A 12,505-nucleotide genomic window follows, 5' to 3' on the forward strand; every position below is an offset into this window, starting at 1 on the left:
GCGGGGGTGACTAGCGGGACGGCGCAGGCGCAGCGGCGTGAGGGCCGTCGGGACCGGAAGTGGGGCCCGGCGTGCAGCCCAGGGCCTGACAGGAGAGGCGTGCCCGGCCGGCGGCCGTACCTGACAGCGGGAGCGCGGTCCCGGAGCCGCCCGGCCCTGCGATGGGCCTCCTGTCGGACCCGGTGCGCCGGCGCGCGCTTGCCCGCCTCGTGCTGCGCCTCAACGCGCCGCTCTGGTGAGGGCGGGGGGCGCGGACCCCTCCGGCAGCGCGTGCCGGTCTCCTCCCGCTCGCCGGCATCACTCGGGGCCTGAGGCCTGGGGCTCAGCTCTCCCGTCCGGCGTCCCGGGTACCGGGACTCTGGATCCAGGTCCCGGAGACATGCTCCCTTCACCCCCAGTGCAGAGGTAGAGGCTGCGGGCCGGGGTGCCAGGGCCCGCTAACGCTCCGGTGGTCCCTCCGTCCCTCTCCCCGCAGCGTGCTGAGCTACGTGGCGGGCATCGCCTGGTTCCTGGCGCTGGCTTTCCCGCCGCTGACCCAGCGCACTTACATGTCGGAGAACGCCATGGGCTCCACCATGGTGGAGGAGCAGTTTGCGGGCGGAGAGCGTGCCCGAAGCTTTGCCCGGGACTTCGCTGCCCACCGCAGGAAGTCGGGGTGAGCGACAGAGCCGTGGGTATGGGGGAAGCAATGCCAGTCAAGGCCAGAGAGCTCTGCTCAGAAGCTCTCTTGGTGTTTCCAGGGCTCTGCCAGTGGCTTGGCTGGAGCGGACGATGCGGTCAGTGGGGCTGGAGGTCTACACGCAGAGTTTTTCCCGGAAACTGCCCTTTCCAGATGAGACTCACGAGCGCTATGTACTGGGGGGGCGGGGCGGGGCGGGGCAGGGGGTGGGAGGGGGGTGTGCCTGCGACCAAAAAGCACCTTGAGGGGGTGGCCTTGGGGCCAGGAAGCTCATTGGGGGCGGGGGATGTCTTGGGGCCAGAGAAGGGCTAAAGGGGAGGGGTTTCAGCCATCTGGAGTGGGGCCGTGCTGAGGCTTCCCCAATACTGCATGCAGATGGTGTCGGGCATCAACGTGTACGGCATCCTTCGGGCACCGCGCGCTGCCAGCACTGAGTCCCTGGTGCTCACCGTGCCCTGTGGCCCTGAGTCTCCCAACAGCCAGGCTGTGGGGCTGATGCTGGCACTTGCTGCCCACTTCCGGGGTGAGGCTCAGGGGCCACTGCTGGCAAGGGAGGGTTTGCTGCCCACTTCCGGGGTGAGGCTCAGGGGCCACTGCTGGCAAGGGAGGGTTTGGCCACTGCCTCAGGCCCTGCTGACCCTGCTTTTGGTCTTTAGGGCAGATTTACTGGGCCAAAGACATCATCTTCCTGGTGACAGAACACGACCTTCTGGGCTCTGAGGCTTGGCTTGAAGCCTACCACGACATCAATGTCACTGGTGGGTGTTCTTGCCCTGCCCTGGCCCCCACAGGGCCACTGTCCTCACCAGCCCCTCACTGGCAGCTCATTCACATGCTTCTACAGGTATGCAGTCATCGCCTCTGCAGGGCCGGGCTGGGGCCATCCAGGCAGCCGTGGCCCTGGAGCTGAGCAGTGATGTGGTCACTAGCCTCGACGTGGCTGTGGAGGGGCTCAACGGACAGCTGCCCAACCTGGACCTGCTCAACCTCTTCCAGACCTTCTGCCAGAAAGGGGGGCTCCTGTGCACGCTGCAGGGCAAGGTAGGGCCACCTGCCTGGGGAGCACGGGGCCTTTGTGCAGGCTTTATCTGACTTTGTCTCACGCTGTCTAAGCTGCAGCCCCAGGACTGGACATCAGCGGACGGGCCGCTGCAGGGTGTGCAAACGCTGCTGCTCATGGCTCTGCAGCAGGCCTCTGGCCACCCCCACGGCGCCCACGGCCTCTTCCTGCGCTACCGCGTGGAGGCTCTAACTCTCCGAGGCGTCAATAGCTTCCGCCAGTATAAGTATGACCTGGTGGCGGTCGGCAAGTGAGTGCCTTCTGGTCTGCCCTTTGCATACTCGGGGCGGGGTAGTGGGTTCCCCGGGGGTGTCTGGCCAGCCGTGACCCCAGCCCACGCCCGGCAGGGCTCTGGAGGGCATGTTCCGCAAACTCAACCACCTCCTGGAGCGCCTGCACCAGTCCTTCTTCTTCTACCTGCTCCCCACGCTCTCCCGCTTCGTCTCCATCGGCCTCTACATGCCTGCCGCCGGCTTTTTGCTCCTGGTCCTTGGTCTCAAGATATCCTCTGCTTCCCGCTGTCCGTTTGTGGCCAGCCTCAGGTCCCCTCACTCTAGGCTGGGGAGAGCTCTCCAGCCTCGGGGTGGGGGAGTGGGAGTGAGCCCTGGGTCCCCGCTGGGCAGAGCCCATCACACCCCTTGTCAGGGTCCTTGACTGACAGCCACGCTCTGGAACTGTGGGTGCAGCTGCATGAGGCTGGAGTGGGTCCTGAGGAAGCTGGGGGGACCCCTGGGTCCAGTCCTCCCCTCCCTGCAACACAGGTGATGGCCCCCCACTCCTGCTGTTGGGGTCCCGGGGGGTGGTTACTGCTGCCACTCAGTCTCAGCTGGTAGCGGGATGGTGAGGATCCTTGGGACTCCCCGGCCCGGGATCTGTCTCCAAGTGCCCGTGTGCCCTGCAGCGCGTGGGGCTGGCCTCGCTCGTGGCACCCTTGCTGATCTCCCAGGCTGTGGGCCTGGCCCTCTACGTCCTCCCAGTGCTGGGTCAACACGTGGCTGCCCAGCACTTCCCTGTGGCTGAGGCAGAGGCCGTGGTGCTGACGCTGCTGGCCGTCTATGCAGCTGGCCTGGCCCTTCCACATAGCACCCACTGGTGAGGAGCTGGGCTGGATGGGCGCGGGCAGGGTGCACCCTGGACACGCAGGCGGCTGCCCCTGAACCCCTTGCCTTGCAGGGTGCTGAGCACACAGGCCCCAGACAGGAGCTGGATGGCGCTGAAGCTGGTGGCCCTGATCTACCTGGCACTACAGCTGGCCTGCATCACCCTCACCAACTTCTCCCTGGGCTTTCTGCTGGCTGCCACCATGGTGCCCGGCGCCGCACTCACCAAGCCCTCCGGGCCCCGGTATGTGCTGGTCAGTCCCCACCACAAAGCCCGCCGCGACGTGCCCCCCACCTCCGGGGCCTCTGCCCCTCACCACAGACTCCCCCTCACGCGTCACTCCTCCTCCCCCACCAGAGCCCCCCTTGACCTTGCCTCTCCACGCAGGCCACTCCGTGCTGCCCTGCTGGTGCTGACAAGCCCAGCAGCTGCGCTCCTTGGCGGCCTGTTCCTGTGGCAGCGGCTGCAGGAGGCGCCGGTCTCCCTGGCCGAGGGCTGGCGGCTCTTCCTGGCCGTGCTGGCTCAGGGCGTGCTGGCGCACCACACCTATGGCGCCCTGCTCTTCCCACTGCTGGCGCTGGGCCTCTTCCCCTGCTGGCTCCTCTTCTGGAATGTTCTCTTCTGGAAGCGCTGAAGGCAGGTGGGAATCCCCCACGCGCCCCACGCTCTTCCCTTCCTGGGGAATAAACAGTTCTGCTTAGCTGCCCTTCGGGCTCCTGGTCACACTGTCTGCCATGTATGTGGGGCGCCGGGGCCTGTAGCAAGAGGCTTTGCCTGCAGGGTTAGACACCCTGCTCAGCCCTTTCTGGTCCACTTACTGATGGCGAGAGGGAGGGCCCCAGCTGCATCAGCCTTGGGAAGAGGTCCTTGGGTGGATGCTCGGGGTGTGGAAGTGGCACAGGCAGACCTGGCCGCAGCCCCAGGTGCACTCTCCCGGCCTTGGAGGTCTCTGCGCATCATGGCCCAGTGCTGTGCAAGAGGAAACATGACAGGCAGGGCTGGGAGGCCTGACAGGAGCTGAGACACCCAGAGACCACACAGCACAGTCTTCAGCGCTGGAGCTAAGAGGTCAAAGGAGCTGGAGCTGGCTCCCTCCAGAGGAGGAGAATGGCGCCCCAGCCAAGGCCAGAACCTCGTGTGGGCTTGGGGTAGGGCAGGAGGCGCCCCTGGCCCGGCTTCCTGGGGGCCAGACCAGCCCAGGCCGGGTGCCCACCCAGCACCACCTGAGCACTGGGGGCTGGCGAGGGGCACTGATGGGCTGGTACACAGAGAGGTCACTGGTTGTACCAAGACCCCTGAAAGGGACTGGGGTGTCCAGTGTCCATTCGGGAGGGGAGAAAAGCAAAGTGTAGCCCTCTGGTGACGTCACGGCCACATGAGGCTAAGAGACCTCACGGGAGGGCCAAGGTGCCCCTGCCAGCGCCCCACAGGGCAGCGAGACCGGTACCACCTCCTACAGGCCTCAGAGTTGGAAGGGAGACAGAGATGCACTGCCTGGAGCATCAGCCCAGGACCAGCCTCCCTTCCTTTGGGACCGCATCCTGGGATGGGGCGGCCTGGCAAGTCTTGGGGAGGAAGCTTCGCCCCCGGCCCCCGCCCAGGCCCACCTGTATGGTGGGGCTCATCTTCCTGGGGGACCCCCTCAACAGCTGGGGGTCCCTGACTCCACAGTGGGGGGCAGCACCTGGAGGGGTTCACTTTGGGGCTTCTCACTGCTGAAGGGCACGTGTGCTCTGTGTGCAGAGTGTGAGGGATGGGGTGGGGCAAGGGTGCTGGAGGCCCACTGTGACTAGCAGCCCAGCTTCCATCTGCTTGTCGTCTAGTCATTTTGAGGCTAGAGGAGGATTGCAGCCCCACACCCTGCACCTCCAGAAGTGCCTCCAGACTGGCCTCTCTCGGAAATCTCCCCTGATAAGGCAGGCACCGCCTGTCTGTGGGCTTCCCATCTTCCAAGTTGCGTAGAGATCTCTGCTCTGCTGTGGTCTCCCGTTGTCTCTGTCTTTGTGGACTGGCATCTAATACAAAATCCTTCCACACATTTTACCTGCACTTCGGCGCCAGTCAGTCATTTTCAACTGGACTTCGGCAGCCACTTAAAACGCAAATCATGAAAATACCTTACATCGTGAAACATACAAGTGAGGACAAAAGCTGTCCGATCATCAGTTGTTTTGAGCTTACCCATACACAAGAGGTGGAGGAGAGCCATGGGAGTTTTGAAGCTGATTATGTTGGGGAAACAGAATTTCTGCTCTGATTTTCATTGATGTCACTTGTGCAATACATTTTAAAACGAAAGAAAACGTCAGGCTGTAAAGATACAGATGAGACGTACAGGGGACGAGTATAAGGCCCCGCAGGCTTTACTCTGAGGGTGCTTGCTGCTGGCCCCCACGTCCCTTCTCCTTAGTCACGGCACCCTATTTTTGACATGAGCACAGGCGCACTGCCAGACTGTGCAGCTAGGTGTGGCCGTGTGGCTGCTGTGGCCCACGGGACCTGAGCAGAAGCTTCGAGAGTGAATTCCATGCAGAGACTTCAAACAGAAGATGGCCCTCTGAGCCGCTACTCTCTCCTTCCCCGGGGCCACGTGGAACCAGAAGCACGTCTGGGACGTGAGCTCCAGCCCAGGCTGGGGGTGGAGATGAGCAGGGGCTCCCTGACCCTCCAAAGCCCTTGCTAAACTGGGGTTAGCCGTCGCCCAGGGTTGCTCGACTGGGCTTCATTTGCAAGAAAGAAACAAACTTCTACTGTGTTTAAGTCGTTGTTATTGGAGTCTTCTGACACCTCAGTCTAGCTCATGTGAGAGGGACCACTGCTGAGCCCAGCTCACATGGGGCTCTCAGGCGGTGAGCAGCCGGGTGCATCTAGAAGTGTGTGTGTCTGTTGTGCTGGTAGTAAGTGCTCATTCCTTGGTCACTTGCCTCCCATGCCCCAGAAGAGCAGCTCTATGGCACAGGCTTTGTCTTTCTTCCTGCCTCTTTTCCAGCACAGAGCCAGGGACGTGGTGGAATATTCCTACATATTTCTTGAATGAAAGAAGGGAAGAATCAGAGGGAGCCCTTCTGGAGGTCCAGAAGGAAGCCCAGGGGCAGACCTTTTGGCTGCCACAGGGGGCTCCTGTCTTATGATATGGGGTGAGGGCCCGGCAGGTTAGGGTGCAAGACTGGGGAGGTCCTGAGCCAGGCGGGACCCACCTCAGGAGACCCAGCAGCTTCCTCACGACCAGACCCTCTGCAGACGTCCTCCTGCAATTGGCTGGCTGTCCCAGGTCTCCTCTGTGCTTCTATCAGACCCTTTGCGAAGTCACCCCGTTCCACCTGGGGCTTTAAGGTGGGGCTCCAGGGCTGCCCTGGGTGCCTTTCTCTGTGAGCCGCCCCTGCAGGCTCCAGCTGCCCTCATGCCTGCACTCAGATTGTGTCTTTCCTCTAGGCCTCTGTCCTGAGGCCACGTCCTGTCACCTCCGCCTCCTGGATGTGCCATGGTCACCTTTAAGTCATCTCTTCCCAACCTGAACACCTCCCACCCCACGTGCATCTCCTCCCCTGGTGCCCTCACCCAATCCTGGACCTGCGGTCCACCTTGTCTCTCTTCAGGGGATGCCTGTCGCCTCCAGGATAAAATCAAACCTCCTTACCTTGGTCTCCAAGGCCTGCCTGGCCAGCTCCTGCCTGTTCTTCAGAACATTTTTATTGCCCCCCAGAAGGAGCCCTGTACCCCACTTTCCCCTCCCCTTTCAGCCCCTGGCACCGTTAACCTACTCTCTGCCGCTATAGATTTGCCGAATCTGGACTTTCACGTGAATGGATTCGTGCAGTACAGTAGTACCCCTTACCTTCGGGGCTTGTGTTCCAAGACTCCCAGGGGACGCCTGAAACCCTGGATAGTACTGAATCCTATCTGTTCGTGTCTTCCACCCACAAACTTAATGCTTTTTCCATCTTAACCAAATTCTTATCATGCACTGCGGCCATAACTGTTGCAGTTTTTGAGGTGCACCAGCAAAACTAGCATGAATTTCTTTTTCCTTCACAGTTTCACGGATGGAAGATTGGTTCTTAGCGTAGATCTTAGCAACCTCAGCATACAATTTTTTTCCTTTCCTTATTAAGTTGAGGACTTTCACCTTTTCGCTTAAAGGAAGCATTTCATTTCACTTAAAGGCTTCTCTTTGGTGTACCTGAATCACAAGCTCCACTACTCTTGCACTTTGAAGCCATTCTTAGGTAAAATAAGGGTCACTAAATGTAAAACAGCTAGCTAGTGGGAAGCAGCGGCATAGCACCGGGAGATCAGCTCGGTGCTGTGTGACCACCTAGAGGGGTGGGATAGGGAGTGTGGGAGGGAGATGCAAGGGGGAAGGGATATGGGGATATATGTGTGCATAGAGCTGATTCACTTTGTTATAAAGCAGAAACTAACACAACATTGTAAAGCAATTATACTCCAATAAAGATGTGAAAAAACAAATAAATAAAAGGGTCACTCACTTGAACACAGACACTGTGATGCCTCCACAGATGATCTGATAACCCAGATGGCTACTAAGTGACTAATGGGCAGGATATACTGGACAAAGGGATCATTTGTGTCCCAGACAAGACAGAGGGGCAGGTGCAAGATTTCACCACTCTACTCAGTCTGGGAAGTATTAACATGTTAGCAATGTTAAGACTTCCAGCCTGTGAACACAGGATGTCCTTACATTTATTTAGGTCTTCTTTAATTTCTTTCAGTAATGTTTTATCATTTTCAGTGTACAAAGGTTGTTAAATTTATTCTTAAATATTTAAGTTTTTCTTTTAATTTATTTTTGGCTGCATTGGGTCTTCGTTGCTGCACACAGGCTTTCTCTAGTTGTAGCCGGTGGGGGCTACTCTGTTGTGGTGCATGGGCTGCTCATTGCGCTGGCTTCTCTTGTTGTGGAGCACGGGCTCTAGGCGCACGGGGTTCAGTAGTTGCAGCACGCGGAACTGCAGATACAGAGGGCTGACTTTAGAGTTATAGGTGGATTTTCAACTTTGCAGAGGGTCGGGCGCCCCTAACCCCTGCGTTGTTCAAGGGTCAGCTGTGAAATAGTGGTTGCAGTACGCGGACTCAGTAGTTGTGGCTTGCGGGCTTAGTTGCTCCACAGCGTGTGGGATCTTCCCAGACCAGGGATCGAACCCGTGCCCCCTGCATTGGCAGGCAGATTCTTAATAACTGCGCCACCAGGGAAGTCCCCTAAGTATTTAATTTTTTGATGCTATTGTAAATATAATTAGTTTCTTAATTTCATTTTCAGTTTGTTCATTGCTGGTGTATAGAAACACAACTGATTTCTGTATATTGATCTTCAGTCAAACTTGATGAACTCATCCATTACCTCTAATATCAATAGTTTGTGTGTTCCTTAGGATTTCACAGTTGACCCTTGAACAATGCAGGGGTTAGGGGCGCCGACCCTCTGCAAAGTTGAAAATCCACCTATAACTCTACAGTCAGCCCTCCGTATCTGCAGTTCCAAATCCTCAGATTCAACCAACTGCAGATGGTGTAGTACTGTAATGTGTATTTAGCAACAAAAATCTGAGTATAAGTGGACCTGCGCAGTTCAAACCCATGTTGTTCATGGGTCAGTTGTATGTAATTCATGTTATCTGCAAATATAATTTCATTTCTTCCTTTCAAATTTAGATGCTTTTTATTTTATATTCCTGCCTAATTGTCCTGGATAGACCCTCCTATATAATGCTGAATAGAAGTGGCAAGAACCAACATCCTTCTCTTCCTTCTAATCTTACTAGGAAAGCTTTCAGTCTTGCACCATTGAGTATATTAGCCATGAGGTTTTCATAGATGTCCTTTATCAGGTTGAGGAAGTTGCCCTGTATTCCTGTTTTTTTGAGGTTTTCATCACGAAAATGTGTCGGATTCTTTTTCAAAAGCTTTTTCTGTGTCTATTGTAATGATCAAATGTGGTCCTTTTCCCTTTATTACCATTATGTGTTATATTGAGTGTTTTTTATACATTGATTGATGTTTACATTGATTGATGTTTACATTACTAAGATAAATCCCACTGGGAAAAAGATGTACTGCATTTTTCAAGCATTGGGTTGAGTTTGCTAATATTTTGTTGAGGATTTTTGTTATCTATATTCATATAGGATATTGGCCTGTAGCTTTCTTTCCTATGATATGTTGTCTAGTTTTAGTGTCAGGGTAACACTGATCTCAAATAATGAGTTGGGAGGTATTCCCTCATCTTCTATTTTTTGGAGGAGTTTGTGAAGTACTGGAGTTAAGTCTTCCTTAATTTTGGTAGAATTCACCAGTGAAGCCATCTCATCCTGGGCTTTTCTTTCTGGGAAGTTGTTGTTGTTATTTAATTACTAGTTCAGTTTCTTTACTTGTTATCGGTCTATTTAGATTTTCTACTTCTTCTTGAGTCAGTTTTGGCAGTTTGTATCTTTCTAGGAATCTGGCCATTTCATATAGATCATCTAATTTGGGGGCATAAATTATTTATGGTGTTACCTTATAATCATTTTTATTTCAGTAAGGTTGGTAGTAATGTCACTTTCTTCATTTCTAATTTTAGCAATTTGAGTCTTCTCTTTTTATCTTAGTGAGTCAAGCTACAGGTGTGTCATTTTCATTGATCTTTTTAAAGAATCAACTTTTAGTTTATTTTCTCTGTTGTTTTTCTATTCTCTGTTTCAATTGTTTCTGCTCTAATCTTTATTATTTCCTTCCTTCTGCTTACTTTGGGTTTAGATTGTCTACTTTTTGTAGTTTTTGAAGTTAGAATGTTAGGTTATTTATTTAAGATCTTATTTTTTTAATACAGTAATTTAAAGCTCTAAATTTCCCTCTTAGCAGCTCTCTTGATGGTGCTAAGTTTTAGTATGTTGTGTTTTTGTTTTTATTCACCTCAGAGTATCTTCTAATTTTCCCTGTGATTTTTTTTTTAATTTAATTTTTATTTTTGGCTGTGTTGGGTCTTCGGTGCTGCACACGGGCTTTTCTCTAGCTGTTGTGAGTAGGAGCTACTCTTCATTGTGGTGCGCGGCTTCTCATTGCCTTGGCTTTCCTTGTTGCAGAGCACAGGCTCTAGACGCATGGGCTTCAGTAGTTGTGACCCACGGGCTCTAGAGTGCAGCCTCAGTAGTTGTGGCTCATGGGCTTAGTTGCTTTGCAGCATGTGGGATCTTCCCGGGCCAGGGATTGAACCCGTGTCCTCTGCATTGGCAGGCAGATTCTAAACCACTGAGCCACCAGGGAAGTCCCTCCCTGTTATTTCTTCTTTGACTAATTGTTTATTTAGGAGTATGTCATTTAATTTTCACATACTTGTGAATTTCCCTACTCTCCTTCTGTTATTGATTTCTAATTTCATTCTGTTGTAGTCAGAAAACATACTTTGTATGCTTTTACTACTCTTAAATTTATTGAGACTTGTTTTATTGCCTAACGTATGACCTATCCTGAAGAATATTCCATGTGCACTTGGGAAGAATATGTACTCTTCTGTTGTTGGAGTGTTTCATTGCTGCCCGTTACGTCTAGTTGGCTTATTGTGTTGTTCAAGTCTTCTCTTTCCCTGCTGATATTCTGTCTAGCTGTTCTATCCATTACTGAAAGTGGGGTACTGAAGTCTCCAACTGTTATGTTAAATTTTCTATTTCTCCTTTCAATTCTGTCCAGTTTTGCTTCATGTATTTTGGGGCTGTGTTAGGCAAATATATCTTTTTAGCTGTCATTTCTTCTTGATGAATTGATCCTTTTTTCATTATAAAATGTCCTTCTTTAACTCTAATATAAACATTTGTCTTAAAGTTTATATTGTCTGATATTAGTATAGCCCCTCCAGCTCTGTTTTGGTTACTGTTGATGAAGTGTCCTTTTTTCCAAATTTTACTTTCTGTTTGTGTCTTTGAATATAAAGTGTGTTTCTTATAGGCATTATATAGTTGGACCATGACTTTAAAAAGAAAAATCCACTGTGCCAATCTCTTCCCTTTAACTGGAGACTTTAATCCATTTACATTTAATGTAATTAATGGTATAGTACAATTTATACCTGCTATCTTGATATTTGCTATGTGTCTTATGTCTTTTTTGCCCCCAATTTCTTCATTATTGTCTTTGTGTGTGTGTGTGTGTGTGTGTGTGTGTGTGTGTGTGTTATTTTCCAGTGAACAACTTTAATTCCTTTGTTATTTCTTTGACTACATTTTTTGAGTTATTTTCTTAGTGGTTACCCTTGGGATTACAACTGACATCTTAATTTGTAACAATCTGATTTAGATTAAAATTACATTAATTTTAACTGTATTAAAAGATGTTGCTCCTGTATAGCTGTTTACCCCTTCTTCATTTATTGCCACATATTCCACCTCATATATTGTGTCTATACCCATAGATTTTTTTTTTTTTCTTTTTTGGCCTCACCACACAGCTTGTGAGATCCTAGTTGTGGCGCATGGGCTTAGTTGCCCCGTGGCAAGTGAGATCTTCCTGGACCAGGGCTTGAACCCATGTCCCCTGGGTTGGCAGGCAGATTCTTAACCACTGTGCCGCCAAGGAAGTCCCTGCCCCCTTGTTTTGAGAGATGATTTTGACAGATATAGAATTCTCGGTTGGCAAGTTTGTTCTTTCAGCACTTGGAATATGTCATACCACCGCCTTCTGGCCTCCATGGTTTCTGGTATGAAATCTTCTGTTAATTTTATTGAGGACCACTTATATGTGATGAGTCACTTCTCTCTTGCTGCTTTCAAGATTCCTTTTCTTTGCTTTTCAACAATGTATAATGTGTACAGGTGTGGACCTCTTTTACTTCATCCTGCTTGGAGTTTTTAAACTTCCTGGATGCATAGATCCATGTTTTTCATCACATTTGGGAAGTTTTCAGTCACAATTTCTTCAAATATTCTTCTTGCCCCTCTTTCTCCTCTGCTTCTGAGAATTTTGTATAGGTTGGTATGCTTAATGGTGTCCCACAGGTCTCTGAGGCGCTGTTAATTTTTCTATTTTTTTTTTCTGTTTTGCAGACCAGACAATCTCAACCGACCTAACTTCAAGTTTGCTAATTCTTTCTTCTACCTGCTCAAATCTGCAGTAGAACCCCATGAGTAAAAATTTTCAATTCCATTATTGTACATTTCAACTCCATAATTTCCATTTGGATCCTGTTTATAATTTCTTTTTACTGACATTCTCTATTTGATGAGATATTATTCTCATACTTTCCTCTAGTTCTTTAGACATAATGGTTTCCTCTAGCTCTTTGAACATATTTTTAAATTTAATTGTTTTTTATTAAAATTTTTTATTATTTTTTAAATTTTTATTGGAGTATAGTTGGTTTACAATATTGTGTTAGTTTCTGCTGCACAGCAAAGTGAATCCGTTATACATATACACATACCCACTCTTTTGTAGATTCTTTTCCCGTATAGGTCATTACAGAGTATTGAGTAGAGTTCCCTGTGCTATACAGTAGGTCCTCAGTCCTCATTAATTATCTATTTTGTACATAGTAGTATGTATATGTCAATCTCAATCTTCCAGTTTATCCCCCCCCAAACATATTTAAATAGTTAAGATTCCCCAGAGATAGTTTCTATTGATTGGTTCTTTTTTCCCTATTTATAGGCCAGACCTTCTTGTTTCTTTGG

General features: G+C 51.1%; 1 protein-coding gene across 1 annotated transcript; it reads left to right on the forward strand.

The window, feature by feature from the left end:
* The first annotated feature begins 161 nt into the window (after positions 1-161).
* GPAA1 (glycosylphosphatidylinositol anchor attachment 1) lies at positions 162-3,539 on the forward strand. The gene is made up of 12 exons (XM_065895296.1): positions 162-235; positions 476-655; positions 741-852; positions 1,055-1,202; positions 1,336-1,437; positions 1,524-1,720; positions 1,793-1,989; positions 2,087-2,240; positions 2,405-2,500; positions 2,641-2,831; positions 2,913-3,083; positions 3,228-3,539. The coding sequence occupies exons 1-12, from the start codon at positions 162-164 to the stop codon at positions 3,472-3,474; spliced, it is 1,869 nt and encodes a 622-aa protein (XP_065751368.1). The 3' UTR covers positions 3,475-3,539.
* The last annotated feature ends 8,966 nt before the right edge of the window (positions 3,540-12,505 follow it).

The sequence above is a fragment of the Phocoena phocoena genome, chromosome 17, assembly GCF_963924675.1.
Source record: "Phocoena phocoena chromosome 17, mPhoPho1.1, whole genome shotgun sequence".
Taxonomy (NCBI): Eukaryota; Metazoa; Chordata; class Mammalia; order Artiodactyla; family Phocoenidae; genus Phocoena; species Phocoena phocoena.

Coding starts and splice junctions, on each gene's coding strand:
- GPAA1 (XM_065895296.1), top strand. CDS start 162: ATGGGCCTCCTGTCGGACCCGGTGCGCCGGCGCGCGCTTGCCCGCCTC. Junction 2,501..2,640: donor CTCCCCTCCCTGCAACACAG/GTGATGGCCCCC, acceptor TGTGCCCTGCAG/CGCGTGGGGCTGGCCTCGCT. Junction 3,084..3,227: donor ACCAAGCCCTCCGGGCCCCG/GTATGTGCTGGT, acceptor CTCTCCACGCAG/GCCACTCCGTGCTGCCCTGC.